At 42.2% G+C, this 19,494-nt stretch overlaps 1 protein-coding gene across 1 annotated transcript; it reads right to left on the bottom strand.

Annotated features, from left to right (window-relative positions):
- Window positions 1–1,699: 1,699 nt before the first annotated feature.
- Window positions 1,700–18,547, bottom strand: Apod (apolipoprotein D). The gene is made up of 5 exons (XM_076868084.2): window positions 18,454–18,547; window positions 14,937–15,086; window positions 8,787–8,908; window positions 5,010–5,098; window positions 1,700–2,201 (listed from the first exon to the last, which is right to left on the bottom strand). Exons 2-5 carry the CDS (start codon window positions 15,057–15,059, stop codon window positions 1,954–1,956), a joined length of 582 nt encoding a protein of 193 aa, XP_076724199.1. The 5' UTR covers window positions 15,060–15,086; window positions 18,454–18,547; the 3' UTR covers window positions 1,700–1,953.
- Window positions 18,548–19,494: the final 947 nt, after the last annotated feature.

A 19,494-nucleotide genomic window follows, 5' to 3' on the forward strand; every position in this document is an offset into this window, starting at 1 on the left:
CTTTCCCCATGTTTCCTCAAGATACTTGGTACCCACAAGCTGCCCTCTGGGATACCAGATACTTTTTTCAGGCTCATTACTCCTGATAACCTGCTTCTTAGGTTTCTTTTCTTTCATTATCAAAAAACTTAAGTCCGGGCTGGGATTGTGACTCAGTGGTAGAGCGCTTGCCTTGCACATGCAAGGCCCTGGGTTTGATCCTCAGCACCACATAAAAATAAATAAATAAAATAAAGATATTGTGTCCAACTACAACTAAAAAATAAATATTAAAAAAAAATTAAGTCCATCCATCTATCCAGGTGTTCAGTAATTCATTCACACAAAATCATTAAGCCTATGTATGGGGCAAGACCCCAAAGAAATGCAAAGTGTAGTCATTTTGTTTTGATGTGACCAGATGGCTGTTAAGAGGAATGAAATCACAACTTACTTTGTACCATAAGATAAAAGACAGATGGCAGCTTCACACTCTGAGGATTAACTGCATTTTAGAAGTAGTGCCAAGTGCCCAAGTGAGGCAGGCAGTGTGGTAAAAAGTCCAGGGTGCAACAGCTGGCAGAGCTACCTTCTACCTCCTGCTACCTCCTCCTTGCTTTTCTGTCCAATGTTTCCAGCCTTTTGGAATTTCAAATTGGAAGCTACATTTTGAGTTCATATTTATTTAGCTAAGTGAAAATTGTATATATTAAGATCCTTGGAATTTTTGGGACCTTTAATATAAAGCACTACAGTCTCAAATGATCAAGGAAATTCATAGTTTATATTCATGTTAAAAAGAAGCAAAAATGGAATCAAATGGCTTAGTTTCTATTCATTTCCCAAAACATTAATAGATTATAAAATTTATGTCAGCCGAGTGAAATTGCAAGATGATAATTATGAGGTCTTTCTAGTTTTAAAAGTCACAAGGTAAAAGAACCCAAGTCAAGGTGGTTGTTGCCTCCCTGGTGGAACAGCCCCAGAAGGATGCATTACCTTGGTTGTCTGTGTTGTGCAGGGATAAGAACTTTCTAGAACCTTCCACAGGCCTCTACTTTTGCCCTCCTTGCCTTACGTTATAATGGCATCTTTACTTGTCTTTCTCATTACACTATGAGCTCCTATGGGAAGAGCATAGTTCTGTATCTTTCAATAAAGCTGGGCCTCAGAAAATATCAACTGAAAGATACACAAAAGAAAATATCATTTTATTTTTAAAAAATCTTCTCAATCACAGATTCACCTTTTTTTTTGCACAGACCCAACCAAGGATTATCATTTTTCAGTCTGCTCTGAAGACTTCCTGGTGAGAAAGTAAAAGCTTCAAGAAAACTGCCTACCAAAGACTCAGAAACCCAAATCATTCCCCCAGAGGAGCATCTGCTATAGAATGGGGGCACCCTGATCCAGGTCACTAGAATATGCCTTAGCCATCAAATCTCCCCTTCCAGAAGAGGATTGCTACCTTTAAACTAGGGCAGTATAGGGCTTGGTTTTTCTCAATATGACTGGTTAAAGATTTCTCTCTCTCTCTCTCTCTCTCTCTCTCTCTCTCTCTCTCTCTCTGTGTGTGTGTGTGTGTGTGTGTATTCCCCATCCACCACCCTTTGTTCTGGGAGTTCTGGGGATTGAATCCAGGGCCTTGCAAATGCTAGGCAAATGCTCTATCACTGATAAATACATGTTTATAGTGAAAATACGACAATAATCAATCCAATTCAGAATCCACTGTGAGCACAGCAGGTCAGCAACAAGTTTATTATTGGGCTGGCAAGGTGACAGGGTAGGGCATGGCAGTGCTTGGACCAACTTTCCTTGAGTTTCCCTCCATTGGTTTCCGCAATCAAATGTCCCTTCTGGTATTTGCAGTAGCTCGTCATGGATGGTTGCTTTGTATTAACGAGGGGAGGGGTGGGAAGGGGAGCAGGAAAGCAAAGCAAAAGAAGTAACCTGGAATACACGCAGCCTCACTTAAAAGCCTCCTCCCAGGAACTCGGGGCAGTTCTCCTGATCTGTCTTAGTCATTTTCTCAATACTGATGTTATTAGAGGTCAGGATACTTTTTAGATAGGTCACAGTTTCTTGGGGGAGATATGGGTTTCTTCCCAAGATCCAAACATGATCCAAATGAAAAAGCCAGATGATGGTGGTACAGGAGTACACGAGGGCATAGTTCTCATAGTCGGTAGCCAGGACCCAGTACGGTGCTGATGGCATCACTGAGAACCAGAAGAAGGCACAATCAGGATGGGCCAGGGTGAGAGAAACCTCCTCTCCAGAATGGGTCTCTGGGGATGCATTTCTTTAAGTCAGTGGATAGTAACTACTTTCAGTTAAGGGAATCATATGCAGGCTTTGAAAGATACTAAGCTCACTTTCCCCTGCCCGTCTCTGGATTCAGACATGCAGGTGGTCATTACTTTAAAGGCTCCCCAGTGGTTCTAATGTGCAGGCAGAATTAAGAACTATTGTTATGGCCATTCTCTCCAGTAGCAGGGGTGAACAAGGTGTTTGGGTGGACCCCTTGGACCAACAGGCTGCACTTAGCACCAACATACATGGAGGTACCACTTAGCTGAGCAGAGTCAAGAATCTCAGGCCAAGAATCCCCAGGCTCTGAGTCTGTACCACCCAACTTCCTCTCAGACTGCCTAAGGGAGGAGGTTGAGGCTGACATTTTTGTTTTTTTCTTCTAGTATAAGCTTCACAAATCTTTCTATTCCTAAAAATATAGTAAGCCAATTGGTAACATATTCTGAGCTTTTCCTCTCAAAATACCTATAAAGATTCATTGATTAACATCTGTAAGTGTTGGAACCCAAGATGAACAGGGTCCTTAAGAGGAAAGATGGAGGATTTATCCTCTCCATCTAGATCTAGAAACTCCCTCTGTGAACTTGACCTCCACAGTCAAGGTCCAAGCCAAAAAAAAACCCACATAGCTCAGCTTTGGAATGCAGTCAAGTGGGAGAAAGCTATGTGCTGACCTCATAAACATAAAAGGTTTGGACACACATGCAGTCAGGGGTGATTCACTTTCCTGAGTTCCAAGCATCCCGGCTTCTCCACTCAAAAATAATTCTTATTTGCCAGATCAAAACCAGAACTCGGCACTTGTGAATGACCTGAGAAGCTGCGGGTTGAAGGAGGTGCTGTGTAGTGGGTAGAGTTTGTCCGGGTGTCAAGAACACAGCAAGTTATCAGGAAAAACAGAGAGCTGGCCAGAGGACCAGCTTTCTGTTTATAAATTTGGCAACAGAAGGATGTTTGGAAAAAGCCTCCATGGGAGCTCGGACTGAGTGTTGTTTCTTTCTAGCACTGTTGGTGCCCTGCCTGCCTGCCCGCCTCACTCACCCAGAGAGAGTTATGTTCATCTAACCTTTACCGTGAGGGTCAAGCACTCTGCACATTCCTGGCTGGACCAAGTGCGTCAGCACTGATTGATTTTGGAAAAACAGGCCACCCACCTCTTCCAGCACAGCATCCTGTCCCACCTGCACATACCCTGTCATGGACATTCTGTCTTCCTCTTACAGGGTTGAGAGCTCAAGAATAAATTTGTCCAGATCTCTCTTCTCAGCACAAGAAACTTCCACATTTCTTTCTGTTAGAGAACTCTGACACTCTCCTGTTGCTTGAGGGTGTTGCAATGCACTCAAGGGCCTCCTGAGCCCTCTCCCCCATTCTGTGTGCTCTCTCCCCCTCTAGGCTTCTGTATCCAGGCATCTCTCACACCATTCCCTTCCAACCTTTCCCATAATCTCTCATATACCCCACAAGGCCTGTGCAAACATCTAACCTCTCCAGCCAGAATCAATCTTATCCTTTGCATCTTCCCTGGTCCGTAGCTCCTGCCCCAGGTTTCTTCATGAGGATTGTAGGCATGAGACTGAAACTTCATCCCCAACTCCCATCACTTTCCCAATCATGTCATGGGAAAAACCCTCAACTGAGAGTTTGGAGACTCTACCTCTAATTAATTCAGTGTCTGCCCACATCACTCAGCCCTCTTCCCTGCAACTTCTTCCTTTGTAAAAGTGAGGAGAGGAATGAAAATGTACACAGCCCTTGGAAGTTTCTGGAGCCTGCACAATCCGATTTCTTTTCATGGCATTGGGCAGTCCGCACTCCCCGCCCGCCCCCCCGCCTCCCGTTTAATACATGTGAAGTTATTTGCTCCTAATTGTGTGTGGGAAGAAATGTTTTCTCTTCCTAGCATTCCTTTCTTGGTCTATAAATAAGGATTTCCTCTCTGCCCCACTCTAGGGACTTGGCTGGTATGGAGGGGAGGGTTGGCAAAGGTGGGGAGTGATAATGACTTCTTTTACAGAGAAGTGGATACTTATACTGGTGACTTCGGTGTCAGTTCTATAGGTAGAAAGAAGGGCCCCCAAGTATTTTCAGCTTTAGAAAACCTTTAAGTCTGAGCTGAATTCTCCGGGGTATCCACATCAGCAACAATATTGACATCTGGCATTTGCTCTGCAGCCTGTGTCCATTCCCCAATTAGCTCAGAACTCAGAGGGCAGAGCCTGTGATTCAATATCTCTGAGAGTCCCAACAATGTGACTAGAAAGGGACAGAGCCAGGACTCAAAATAGCCTTGACTCTTGCAGTCCCTTGCCTCCAGGCTTTGGGCATGCTACTTGTTCTGTTAACAACTACTAATTTGGAGACCTCAGTCTTTTTCTGAGAAACAAGACTAGATTGGGTCTCCAACTGCTCACACCTATTATTTTTTCCATTTGCACCTTATCTACTGGAACACTGACCATAGTTTTACAGAAATCTCCAGAATACTTGTCACTATCCACACTGGAATGTACTCTTTGTCTACATTGCATCTCAGTGCCTACTCTCAGTGCTACTATCTACTTATAGCATATAGTAGGTGCTAAAGAAATTATTATCTATCCAATCCTTATGGATGACACTTGAATGTGACCAGAGTATTCCAACCCAGGGCTCTAGCCTTCAATTTGCATATCTCCTGTCCCTGAAACTTCCTGAGAGAAGTGGATACTTACACTGGGAAAACTTAACTCCTAGTTTTGCCGGCTCTGTGAGGTTGTACACGGTGGCTTCACCTTCAATTTGATTCACAGTTCCATCATATCTGCAATGAGTTGAAGGAAGGAAGGAAGGAAGGAAGGAAGGAAGGAAAGAAAGGAAGACAGAAAGAAAGAAAGAGAGAGAGAGAAGAGAAAGAAAGAAAGAAAGAACAGACAACTCATTAAAATCCAAAAATCAACAAAAGGCAAGATCTGTGCTATTACGGACCATGGTGGCCAACATGGTGCTTTCTGGTGTGAGAGGCTCTCAGAGGTGGCTAGATCCTGGCAATTTTCCTGCCCTTTCCTTTGTGACTATCTGAGACCCAGCGATGGCTGACAGTGGTAGAGTGATAAGAAGCGACAGTGGAAATGCTCTGGGACAGGATAATGTGTTAGGACCTCTCAATTCTTTTGGACTGTCTGCCATTTGCCTTTCAGGCCATTTCCTCTCCCAGGTTCCAAAGAGAACCTGAGTATAAGAGAAGGGAAACACAAATCATGAGACCCATCATACAAAGAAGATTCACTTCTTTACAAATGAGGAACCTGATCACTGAAAATAATGCAAAAGGGGAGGGAGTCTGAGTTCCACCAGCTTTTCTCTCCTTGGGCCTCAGTGATGTCATGTGACACTGTCCCATCAGGGGGCCTGAAACCCCATCCACTTTAGCAAGTGCCAGAGTGAGTGGGGACCTGATACTACGGGCAGTAAAGCATGTTGCCAGGAGATACTGACTCACCTGGGTGATTCTCAGGTAAGCCCAGATCTCAGAGACTCTAAATTGAAGAAATGCACTTCTTACAATTGATGCCACCTGATGCTTATCATTGGCAGTGTCATTTCTTTCTTATTGGTATATAAAATGGTGGCATATCTTAAAAGTGATGGCCTTAGAGTGAATGAAATAGTTTCACCCTTATGAAGGGACCTGTTCCATTTCTGGATGACTCCCAATGGCCTATGAATGAAGCTGGGGGGAGGGGGGGGCCAGAAAAGGGAAGGTGCTCAGGCATCAGGGATCTGGCAGAGCAGCTGCCCCTCCATCCGTCCTTGAGGAAGGCAGGCAGAATAAAAATAGAGCAGTTGTATGTGTTAAAAAGCTAGTAGGTTAGGGGCTGGGGTTGTGGCTCAACAGTAGAGCGCTGGCCTAGCCCCTGTGAGATGCTGGGTTCGATCCTCAGCACCACATAAAAATAAATAAATAAAATAAAGGTATTGTGTCCAACTACAAGTAAAAAAAAATGTATATTAAAAAAAAAAAAAAACACTAGTAGGTTACTGAGATGGTTAGTGGGGACGGATGTCATAGAGATCAGGCAACAAGTGGCGGCAAGGGAGGTTGGGACATGTACTCTGATATTCCTGCAGTATTGTCTGCCTGTCACCACGTAGGGCCAGAGACCATACCCTGCTCTCTCACCTGGAACTCAGGGAGCTGGAGAACATGGTCTCCTTATATCTGTGGATGGTAACTTAGCAGCACACCAGGCTCTTCCCAGTCTGCTCCTGTTACCTTCATTTGCGTTTTGCTCCAGAACAGTTTCAAAAACATGGGTCTTTGATCACAAACTCACAGCTCAATCATGGGGAGATGCGTTGCTATTTTCAAGGATGTAGCGGCAGCCTTACCATGAGACATAGTGTTTATCAAATGATTGCTACATGCCCCACACTGTTCTAAGAGCTTTATGGGTGCCACATCATTTAATGCTCAAATAGCCCCATGGAGGTAGGTGCTATTATTATTGCCTGAAGAACAACCCTAACTAATCCCAGATCACATACTAATTGGAAGAACCAGGATTTGAAACCAGACAGCTAAATCCCGAAGCCTGAGTTCTTCATCTTCCAATGCTGTGCCAACTGTTTTGGCTTTCAGAGTCCCTGATACTGGCTGAGACCCTCTGCCATGGCTATCCACATTTGCAGCCCTCTTAGAAGGAGAAATTGTACCAATTTCCTGAACTAAAAACTTTGCTCCACGGGTTCTGTGTCTTAAACAGGTGTAACCCTAGAGGCGAAGCAACCTAATACTCAGGATGCAGTTGAAGAGGACTCCAGGCCAACTCCAGAAGAGAGGCAAGGAAAGCCCATGGGTTTGGGATACATGTCATTGTCTGACTCTTGGCCTTAAAATGGGCCAAAATATTTAAACTGAGGTCTTAACAACTTTGGGGCCTGCTATAGTTTGGGAAAGTGTCCCGCAAAGGTTCATGTGTTAGCCCAGGCGCAGTGGCGCACACCTGAAATCCAGCAGCTCGGAGGCTGAGGCAGGAGGATCAAGAGTTCAAAGGCAGCCTCAGCAACAGCAAGGTGCTAAGCAACTGAGTGAGACCCTGTCTCTAAATAAAAATACAAAATAGAGCTGGGATGTGGCTCAGTGGTCGAGTGCCCCTGAGTTCAATCCCCCTACCTTCAAAAAAAAAAAAGGTCCATGTGTTAAAGGCTTGGTCCTCAGGATGGCATTATTGAGAGGTGGTGGAACCTTTAGGAGGTGGGGCCTAGTGGGAGATCCTTAGGTTATTGGACGCATGCCCTTGAAGGGGACTATGGGACCCTGGTCTCTTCCTGTTTTTCTTTTTTGCTTCCTGACTTCTGAGGTGAATAGTTCACCCTGTCACACATTCCCACCATGATGCGTCATACTCACCAGAGGCCCAAAGATGGGGCCACTTAGATCTTGGACAGAACCATGAGCCAAAATATTTTTTTATTTTTATAAGTCAATTTCCTTAGCAATTGCATTTTGGTGAGGGACAGGTGACTTATACAGGGCCATAAAACTCCTGTGAGGTCTCTGGGCATCTGTACCCCAAGTCCCATAGGAGGGCTCTGAGATGAGATAGAGTTTTCTTTGTGGCCCTCAAGATCCCTATTTTCTTTCTCTGGTTTAGCAGGTCAGGGAGTGAGAGCTGAGTCCTGGCTCACAGGAAGGTCAATAGAGGCTGGGATGACCACAGAAGGCCTTTGTGAGCCCAGGCTCTTCCGGGCTGGGTTACAGTAGTTTTCTTGGAGGTGAAACATTTCTCAGATCTTCTAGAGAACAGAAGGACAGCCCTTCACTCCCAGCTCTTCTTTCATCTGTGTCTTGTGTTCCCTTCCCCATTTCATTTCTCCTGGTTCAAATCTGTTTCATCACTTATCAGCTGTGTGGCTCTTGGACAAGTTACTTCACCTCTCTGTACCTAAGTTTCCTCATTCATAAAAAAGAGGCTAATAATAGGACCTATTTCAGAGTTGTTATAGGAATCAAATGAATATATATTCATTTGCAAACAGACATATACACATGCTGTATGTACACATGCACAGAATAGTGCCTTGCACATAAGGGAGTTTCTAATAGACCAAGCTGCCTAGAGATGGGATGAACTGTGACAGAAGGCAATGAGCGGGCACTTTCCAGAAGTATCTGAGCAAAGCTGGGTGCCCTGTCAGTAGCTGGTAAAGAAAAGGTTTTTCTCTTGCTTTCAAGATCAGACAGGTGGTCCCAATATCCTTTGCTACCAGAATTTCTACTTTGCTACAAGGGCAGGGATGCTGACATTTGGGTTTACTCCTGAGTCCCTAGTGTCTCTTCTAGTGTCTAGCATCCAACAGATGCCCAGCAAGTGGTTAAGGAAAGGAATGAGTGTATTCTAGTTCTAACTGTCCCTGTGTGGCCCCAGAGATGGTCCCTTCTCCCCACATCCAACTGCATAAGCACCGGCCACTCCAGGACAGTGTCCTGGCCTGGCACCGTCACTTACCTCAACTCCTGGTTTAGCACTTTGATTTTTCCGGTTTCCATTAGCGAGTAGTTGGCTTGGATGCACTTTCCCTTCTCAAAGCTCACTGGGATCTTCTCAATTTCATACCATCTTCCAAGATACTGCAGAGACAACAAGCAGAGCAAAACCCTGTGGCTCTCTGGAGACCTGCGAGCTCTTCCCCATTGTTGCCTTCAGAAGCAAAGCCCTTTCCTGGGGGAAACCAGGAAAAATGGACTGCATTGTTCCCAGCGCCAACTGAGCAAGATATTGATTCAAATGGGAACAAGCGCATCGGATGTGTGGATTCTGGTTGAATACTACATTCTATTCCTAAAGGGCTCTTTATTTAGATATGTTCTCAGTGTCTGTCCTATTTGGCCAAAATCTGAGTGAAATTTTAAACTCTATAAAAGGGTTTGGTCTGGATGGTGGACTTGTCTTATGATTCTCCAAGGCATCTTTGAATTTTGGGCAAAGGTAGAAGTGTTGGTTGTGGAACTCTAACACTCCAGAGTTGGCTCCTCTTTCCTCGCATGACCCTGAACAGGGGGTTGGTCACAAAGCCTCTGGCAATGCTCAGGATTTGTAAGACATGAATCCTCTTCAGGTACAACATGTTGACTTTAAGAAAGCCCCTGTGCCCAAGAGGGGAGGGGGTACAAGACACTTTTATGCTTTCAGGCCCATCTTGATAGAGACTGTACTAATTTACAACCTCTGCAGAGGGCCCTTTGGCACTATCTAGCAAAACTAAAAATACACATACTCTTTGGCCCAGCAAAGTCACTTCTGGGAATACATCTCCTACTATTTCAAAAAAAATGATACATGTATAAGGTTATTCATTGCAGTACCATTTGTAACAATAAAAGACAAGCACAGTCTAAGAGTATTATTAAGGGACTAGATGAATGAATGGCGGGGCATCTGTCCGTCCTATGGAATTTTATGATCCTCTTTTAAAAGAGTGATATTCAATGATCTCTAAGAGACATTTAATTTAAAAAGAACCAGGTACAAAATGATGTTCAACTACTTTTGTATAAAAACAAGGGAGAAAGCTTATTATGTTGGCTTTCTGTTGCTGCTATAATAAATTACAATAAGCTTCAAACACAGATTTATTATCTTATAGTTTTGAAAGCCAGAAGTCAGACCCTAATCTCACTGGCTAAATCAAAATGTTGGCAACATTCCCCTCTGGAGGTTCCAAGTAGAATGGGTTTCCTTGTCTTTTCCAGGGTATAGAGGCTGCCTGCACTTCTTGGCTTGGAACCCTCTTCTTCCATTTTCAAAGTCAGCTAAAGCAGGTCAAATCCTTCCCATGGCTTTTCTAACTCTTATTCCTTCATCAAACTTCTCTCTGATCATGGCTCAGTAAAAACAAAAGCAAAAAGAAAACAAAACAACAACAAAACTGTAGTAATCAAGACTGGGTGGGTACTGGCATATACAGACATATAGATCAATAGAATAGAATTGAGAGTCCAGAAATAAAGTCTCTGCTTTTAAGGAGTTATGTGGTTAGATTGGCTCCACTTGGATATCCAGGCTAATCTGGCCATCTCTTTTTTTTTTTTTTTCTTTTAAGAGAGAGACGTAGAGAGAGGCAGAGAGAGAGAGAGAGAATTTTAATATTTATTTTTTAGTTATTGGTGGGCACAACAACTTTGTCTGTATGTGGTGCTGAGGATCGAACCCGGGCCGCACGCATTCCAGGCGAGCATGCTACCGCTTGAGCCACATCCCCAGCCCTAACCTGGCTATCTCAAGGTCATTATTTAGTCATATCTGCAATCCCTTTCTCCATGAAAGTAACATATACACAGGTTCCAGGGATTAGGGCACAGACATCTTTGGAAATTATTATTTTGTCTATTATAGTTTTACATGTATTTTTTTTTTTTGGTTTGCATATACATTATTTGCAAAAAGATAATACACAGTTTTTACTGGTTGCTCTTGGAAAGGGAAACCAAGGCACAAAGGCAGAAGGGAAACTTTGTTGTATACTCTTTAGGACTTTAAAAATTTTGAACCGGGTGCATATATTTACCTAGTCAAAATATTCATTGAAATTATTTTAGAAATTTAAGAGTGTAATAACAAAATTAGAGAGATGCACTAACCTTCAAAAAGTCAGAACATGAAAAGAGAGCATCCTGCAAACAGATGGCACTATTGCTTCAGTCACATGGCTCTCTGCTCAAATATATGCCCACATTTATGGCCATAAATTTCCCATTCATTTATTAAACCACAACTTTCAATTAAAGTCACTGAACCTAACAATCATTTAAAGAATCAATGAATAAGGTCAACTGGTTTCCTGAGCATTCTCATTTCTTTGCACATTTATAATAGTTGTATTATTGTTCAAGTGAATTTAGTGCTCCACAATTAAAACTAAAGAAGCATGATTCTCCAAAAGAGAAGTTCAGAGATGAGAAATTGATTTTCATGTTGTGCTTGCATGATTTCATACTATTTCTGAGAAGTCCTCTTAATCTTTTGGAAGTTTTTCTATCAATAAGGAGTTTTCAACATTTAGAAAGAATCCTCGAAAGAAAGAAAGAAGTAAAACTCTGTTTACAGTTGACATATTCTTGTATAGAAAAATCCTAAGGAATCTTTACAAAATACACTTTTCAACTAATGAGTTCAGCAAGGTTAAAAAGATATAAAATCAATTTATCAAAATCAGATGTATTTATATGTTTGCCATGAATAATATTCAAATGAAATTAAGAAAATTTTACTTAAAATAGCATAAAAAAAAATATTTAAGTACAAATTTATCCAAAGATATACAAAACATATACTCTGAAAAACTATAAAATATTGTTAAATCAAATTTTAAGTAAATGGAAGTATAGTCTATGTTTATGAATCAAAATATTTAATATTGTTAAGATAGAAATACTCCTAAATTGTTCTTTAATATCTATGCAATCTCTATGGCTTTTCTGTATAAACTGATAAGCTAATCCTAAAATTTACATTAAAAATGCCAGGGATACAGAACAGTCCTAAAAGTAAAATTGGAGGCCTCATACATTCTGATTCTAAAACTTACTACAGTGCTATAACAGCTGGGCATGATGGTGTACATCTGAAATCCCAGCGACTTTGGAAACTGAGACAGGAGGCCACAAGTTTGAGGCCAGCTTTGGCAACTTAGAGACACTGTCTCAAAATAAAAATAAAAAAGGGATAGAGAGGTACAGTACTTTGGGATAAACTTCCTGGCATGCGTGGAATGCGTGCAGCCTGGGTTCAGTCCTCAGCACCACATACAAACAAAGATGTTGTGTCTGCCAAATACTAAAAAATAAATATTAAAATTCTCTCTCTCCCTCTCTCTTTAAAAAAAAATAAAGAAACAAAAACATCCTTTTATATGTAATTTTGTATAACAATGAGGGTCACCAAAATCAAGGGAGAGAAATGAATTACAGTAGATGGGGTAGAGATAGAAGATGGGAGGGGAGGGGAGGGGATGGGGGATAGTAGAGGATAGGAAAGATAGCAGAATACAACAGTCACTAGTATGGCAATATGTAAAAATGTGGATGTGTAACCTATGTGATTCTGCAATCTGTATATGGGATAAAAATGGGAGTTCATAACCCACTTGAATCAAATGTATGAAATATGATATGTCAAGAGCTTTGTAATGTTTTGAACAACCAATAAAAAAAAAGAAAAGAAAAAAAGAAAGAAACAAAAACAAAAATAAAACACAACAACAACGAAACTATAGTAATCAAGACTGGGTTGTACTGGCATAAATACAGACATATAGATCAATAGAATAGAATTGCGAGTCCAGAAATAATCACTTGCATATACAGTAAAGTGACTTTCAATAAGGATACCAGGAATAGTCAATAGGGGAAATAATAGTCTTTTCAACAAACCATGCTGGGACAACTGAATTCTACATGCAAAAGAATGAAGTTGGACCTTACATCTCACTACATACAAAATTTAACTGAAAAAGAATCAAAGACTTAAATGTAAGATTAAACTATAAAATGCTCCAAACAAAGTATCAGAGTAAATCTATATAATCTTGGGCTAGACTGTGAATTTTTAGGTATTACACCAAAACCAAAAGCAACAAAAGAAGAAAGTAGATAGATCGGCTTCATCAATACACAAACCTTTGTGTTTCAAAGGTTCAATAAAGTGAAAATTTTTCAATAAAGTGAAAAATTGCACAGAATGGGAGAAAATATTTGCAAATCATACATCTGATAATAGTAAAAAGGTAGAAACAACTCAAACGATGAACAGATAAATAAAATATGCTATAATCCATATACTGCATATTATTTTGCAATAGAAGAAATGGATTACTGATACATGCTAAAACATGGATGAACCTTGAAAACGTGTTAAGAAATCAGTCACAAAAGTCTATATAGTGTATGATTCCATTTCTGTGCAACGTCCAGAAGAGGCAAATTCACAGAGACAGAAAGTAGATTATTTGTTGCCTGGGGCTGGAAGGGCTGGGGAGAAAGGGAACATGACCATTAATGGATTTGGTGGGGAATGATGAAAACATTCTAAAATTGGTTATAATGATGACTGGGCAATTGTGAATGTAATAAAAACTACTAAAGTGAAAAAATACTTTTAACAAGTGAACAATGTGTTTGAACTAATCTCAACAAAATCTTTTAACAATTCTATTTCCGTTCTCAAAGGACTTTTGTAAATATAGATCAATTATAAATATCAGAGTGTCTCAAACTTTTTATCCCCAAATTAAAATGTAACTCAGATTTCCTGGATCTTTCTGTAAAGCTTCTTTGTAGTCTGCCAGGGTTTCATGAACAAAGAGATCAACCCTTAAAATATTAGTGGAGCAAATCCATCCCCCCTGCCTACATCACCTGTGGGAGCTTTGTCAGTCCTGCTGATGGTGCAGCTGCCCAACCCTCTCAGGCTTCAAGCTCTTCTCTCACCTCCACCTAATCCATCCCTCGTAGGTCCCAATATGCATTGACACTGAGTTGCCCATGACTGATGGTGACTTCAGCATTATTCATACTAAATGTGTAGCTTGTAGGGGATGGTACCAGGGGTTGAACCCAGGAGCCCTCAACCACTGAGCCATATCCCCAGCCCATTTTTATATTTTACTTAGACACAGGGTCTTACTAAGTTGCCTAGGACCTCACTAAGTTGCTGAGGCTGACTTTTTGAAACTGTGATGCTCCTACGCTAGCTTCCTCTCTCTGCTGCTCTTTCTGCCCCCATCCCAGGAAGAGAGACCATTTAAGGGGGAGCTGGTTATATTAATATCTTTTCAGTGCATGTAACAAGAAAGCCCCCTGGGGGGGTTGGGGATGTGGCTCAAGCAGTAGCGCTCGCCTGGCATGCGTGCGGCCCGGGTTTGATCCTCAGCACCACATACAACAAACAAAGATGTTGTGTCCGCCGAAAACTAAAAAATAAATATTAAAAAATTCCTCTCTCTCTCTCTCTCTTAAAAAAAAAAAAAGAAAGAAAGAAAGAAAGCCCCTTGGGGAGTTCTGGTCTTTCCTGGGCCCTGTTTGAGTAATGCTTGGGTTTCCTACCCTATGGAAAGTCAACTTTTGAACCCTATTTGTATTTGTTAGCTATGTTGCCTGGGAGGGAGCATCTCTGTAGAACAGGAATAACAGTATTTAGCACCATAGTCAATGCTCCACCCATATCCTCCCAGCCCCACAAGGCAGGTTCTCTTCAGCTGCCTTGAACAACTCACTATCCCAGAGGGCCTGACTGGTGCCATGGGAGCTCCTACGGCCTGCTGGCATCCATTCATGGGACAAATCAAGATGCATTCTATTGATTTCCTCAGAGGATCACCAGCAAAATGGAAACCCTGTTGTTCACCCTTTATTGCTTCTCTGCCATCTGAGAGCACTTTCCCACGTGCTTCCTTGTGATTCCTGGAATCATGGGTCAAAACTCCCTGTCCCCTGTCCTAGCCTCAAGAGTTGGCTATGGGGAAACCCCAAATAAGTTAAAGTACTTGTTCCAAACCTTGCTGTGGAGATTGAAGCAGAATAATACAACTGAACCTTGTAGGATGCTTCTTATTCAAACAAGACAGAGCAGACCAAATGGGAGGTTAGCCATTTACCACACCTTAGTTACGTCAAAGTATTCCTGCACCGAAGGAGTCGGGCATTTCCCAAGATGGAATGTTTGTCCCTCGGCCGCAGAGAAGAGACCCAGAAGTGCAGAAAGCAGCAACAGCATCTTGGCCATCTTGGGGCTGGCGGCTGCAGAGGGAGCCTGGAGTTGGGGGAAAGAGAGCAGTTGTACCCTCCAGGGAGGCACCAGGGCAGGGGCTGGTCCCTCAGGAGGCAGCCCCCCTCCTCCTCCACCTCCTAAGCCTGCATCCTTCAGGGGCAGCCTCTCGATTGTTCAGAGCTGAGACCTTCTGCCTGCGTCATGGACCTCCACGCACACACCTCCTGCCTGTCTGAGAGTGAACTGGGATTGATTTGCACCCCACCCCCACCTCATTGTGCGTTTCCAGGGTGGGCAGAATGTTTGATTCTCTTTAGAATTATCCCTAGGACCTCAAAGTGTCAGGCCCAGTAGGTACTTATTGAATGAACAGAGACAAGTTCTAGGGTGGGGGGAGATAAGCAAAGGGGGAGATTGAAGCCTTTGAACCACCTGTGGAGGCAAAAACCGAAACAACATAACCATGTGCAACATTAGGTGTCCTATGAGATTCATAAGGGATCCCCATGACCCTTGCCTTTTCTAATCTTTTTTTTGGTACTGGGGATTGAATTCAGGGGCACTTAACTATTGAGCCCCATCCCCAGCTCTTTTTTGTTTTTTATTTAGAGACAGCTCTCACTGAATTGTTTAGGCCTTACTAATTTGCTGAGGCTGGCTTTGAATTCGAGATCCTCCTGCCTCAGCCTTGTGAGTGGCTGGGATTACAAGCATGAGCCACCGCATCCAGTTTCTGCCCCAAGCTTACTGCGCTGCTCTACCAACCCAAGAGCGGTCTGAAAATCTTAACAGGGAGCAGCTGTCAGGGACTCCAGGGCTGCTCTGACCTGGTTTAGATTCTGGCTTTGCCACCTACCAAGTATAATTGTGTCCAAATTATGCCTTAGTTTCTTTGCCTGTAAAGTGGGAATAATAATCATGCCTATCTTATAAAATTTTGTGGGAATTAAATGAGATAATATAGGGAGAGTACGCAAGACAATGTCTTACACAAAGTACATGCTCAACAAATGCTGGTTATGGAGAGTGGAAAAAGGATCCTATTACACTATATTTTTTTAAAAAAATATTATGTTGAGTGTTTTTCATAGTTGATGGGCATCTAACCAAAGAAGGACTGTTAGCTGATGTGAAATCATGCACCAAGCATTTCTACCAAAGGATCTTCTTGTGGCAGAGGATGGCTTTGGGGAGCAGAAGGAGCACTGGCTCCCTTTGTGCAAGCTCTGGGCCTCTGGGGCTCATCCCTGCTTCCTTCACTGGCTTGCTTTGGGTCTGTTCCCTTCCATGTGACTCCTTGCCTGTAGCTGCCATGAGCTATTTCCAGCTCTCTGCCTTTCTCCCTGTGAAGAACTGAGTCAATGTAAGCAAAATGTTCTCAGATTTGAGCATTTAAAAGGATGTGTCATACAGGAATAATTATAACCACTTTATTATGAGTCTCTAAACCTCCAAATAACTTTAATAATCAATAGCTTTTCTTCTGGAGGCTTTTTGTTGCCTGGTTTTTCAAAAGAACAGTTATGTAATGAGTGAAAGCTGCCAGCTGGGGTAGGATGGGAGGGGTGGCTGCTGAGGCTCCCTGGAGCAAGCCTGCGGCAGGACCACTTCCCTTGGTTTTTGAGGCTCCATTTCCCATCAGCTCCTACTACTGTGTAAATAGCACCTGTCTTCTAACCTCTGGAAGATGGAGAGTTTGTAGAAAGCTGGCCGAAACCCACAAATGTTTGCATCCATTTTCAAGAGATTCTTGGAACCTCAGGAGCTCTACCAGAAGCCCAACTAGGGAACTTGCCTGGAGCAACATTTGACACACGGTATGCACTTTCTATAAGGTGCCCCAAACTGAACAGGGCCTACCCTTTCCTTGCCAGATGTACAGATGGGGAAGCTGAGGACCAGAAGAGGGCAGAGCTGGGACATGGTCCAGCTCTGCAGGACCTGAACCATGCTCTCTCTTGCCTACCTCTTTGGGCTTGCTTGCCTCTGTGACCTGGAGAGTGTCACTTCACCATGCAACTGTGACAAAATTCAGTTTCCTGTCTTACTGTGACAAATGTCTTATTACAAAAAGTTCTCTTGTGGGCTGAAACATATTCTGGAGCTCTGTAGGAGGATTTCAGAAAGAGGCTAACTCCCCTTGATCTCAAATCTCTTCCAAAGACTCCTTTTGGTTGCAGGAGCTTTGCTCCTGTGATTAAAACTTCTCAAGGGAGGAAGGGTTGATAGCATCCACCATGTTTTTCCATGTTCCTTCCATTATGATTCTCTAACACTGACCATATTGGTAACAAATATGCATGATCTTGGGTAAAACACAGATTATTTGTGACATGTTATGTTTTTGGATCTTCATCTGATACCCATAGGAAGATTATCCTAATGAGAACTTTAATTCTAAAAATATGTATAATTTGAGATGAAAACTCTGGCACTTGCTTGTAATCCAGCAATTTGGGAGGCTGAGGCAGGGGGATTATAAGTTCTTAGGACAGCCTAGGCAACTTAGCAAGACATTATCTCAAAATGAAAAGGACTTGGGATGTAGGTCAGTAATAAAGAGCCATGGGGTTTAATCCCCATTACCAAAACAAATAAATAAATTTAAATATTAATATAAATTAAATAATTTAAAAGTAATTCTTGTAAGGTTTCTGTGCATCCATCCTGGATCAGGTACTGACTGTGGAAGAATTGCTGCTCACATTCACCAAACATCTTCCTGGGAAACCTGGCCTCCGTGGGTGAGCCTGTTCTGCACTGAATCTCTGTACCCTATCATCTGGAAGCAACTTGGGCTGACATTCTCCTTGTACCCCATGAGGTCAGTTTGCCTGGTAAATTATAGAGCCAGAATTTAAGCTCCAGTCTCCTAAGAGCACCCGAGTGTCATTCTGGATATAGCCCTAATCTCAAGGAACTGCAGAACATTAAGGATAAGAGTTTGAGATTTCATATGATAAAATAAACTGTGTTTTTGCAGGTAAATAAGTCTTTAAAACTCATTTAGCTTAGTATCCAACAAGAACTGCATCTTTCAACAAAATATTTTTGTACCCTATTACTAAATGCAGTTTTTCCTCAAAAATTAATTTCCATTGTCTCATTTCATAGAGGAGGGCACAGGGAAAGGGAAGACTTTGGTATATGAGTTGACCCTGAGCTTGGTCTTCTCATAGGCCAGTTGCTTAGCACATTTGAACCTTCATTTTCTCACCTGAAAAATGGCACTAATTTTACCTACTTTGTAAGTTTGAGGAAAAATGAAATCAAGTCTGTAAAGGTTCTGCACAAGATCTTGGTCAGAGTTAGTTATACTTTATAACTGAAAAGGGGCAATGGAAAGTCAAGCCTGTTTCTATTTTAAGCATTATTTATCATAAGTGAAAATTAAAGCTATCGTACATACCTTATTTAAAAAAATCAAGACGAAGGCAGTTTCCACATGCAGAATCACCCAAACTGAGGTGCCTGTCTTTGTGACTGGCTTCACCCGTTATTTTATAAGCTTCCATTGATGTTGACTCGTCATGCATGCCACACCCCCTACAGTTCAGGAAGGCTGGCCTAAAAGCTTAGCTCTGTATGAAACACAAAGATGGGACCTTGTGTCCAGCCCCTCCCCCAATTTCCTTCACAGCTGCTCCCTGAAGAAGAAACAATGAGATATTTTGTGTTTGTGTGTATGTGTGTGTGTGTGTGTGTGTGTGTGTGTATGAGAGAGCATTTTCATTCAAAACATCTTTTTGGCTTTGTGGATTTTTTAATTTATTTTTTTTTCAATTCAGAATGCACTTTTAGCTCTGGCAAGATGAGTAGTAATATGCTTTCAAACATCTGGTATTTATTTTTCATTTTTGTGTAAATGAAAAATCAACAATCCCATTTCCTGAAATGGAGCAGGGACTCCACCCCATGTAGTCCCTGGACTGGAATGTGGCTCAGGTAACAGAGCCAGGTTATGAATCACCGAATCACCATCAGCTTACTATGTGAACCACGGCAGGTTCCTACTTGTCTGGGCCTCAGTCTCCCCAGAAATGGAAGTGTAAGGGACGTACAGGTTCTGAAACAAGTGGGGCTAAAGTCAAGTACAGTCAGGGTGTCCTCTCTGTGCACTGTATGACCCTTTCAGCTACATTCTAGGCAGCCAGATATTGTCTGGGTAGAGAGTGGGATGTGGATTTAGACCCAAGGAAACTTTCAGTTTGTGACATCTTACAGAGCACAGAAGATACCAAAGAATAGTAGATTTGGAAATTGGATGAGTGGAGAGTGTTTCATTTCTATCTTAGGGATCTTGCAGTGCAGACTGCCAAATGATGAATTCCACTGGCATAGAGAACGTTCCAGCTTGACTTATAGAGTTTAACTGCTAACTATTCAGACTCAGATATCTGCCAGATCTTCAGCCACTCAACTGGAATCTTCCTACACAGCTGCAGTTGAA

Source organism: Callospermophilus lateralis, chromosome 10, assembly GCF_048772815.1.
Source record: "Callospermophilus lateralis isolate mCalLat2 chromosome 10, mCalLat2.hap1, whole genome shotgun sequence".
NCBI classification, from domain to species: Eukaryota; Metazoa; Chordata; class Mammalia; order Rodentia; family Sciuridae; genus Callospermophilus; species Callospermophilus lateralis.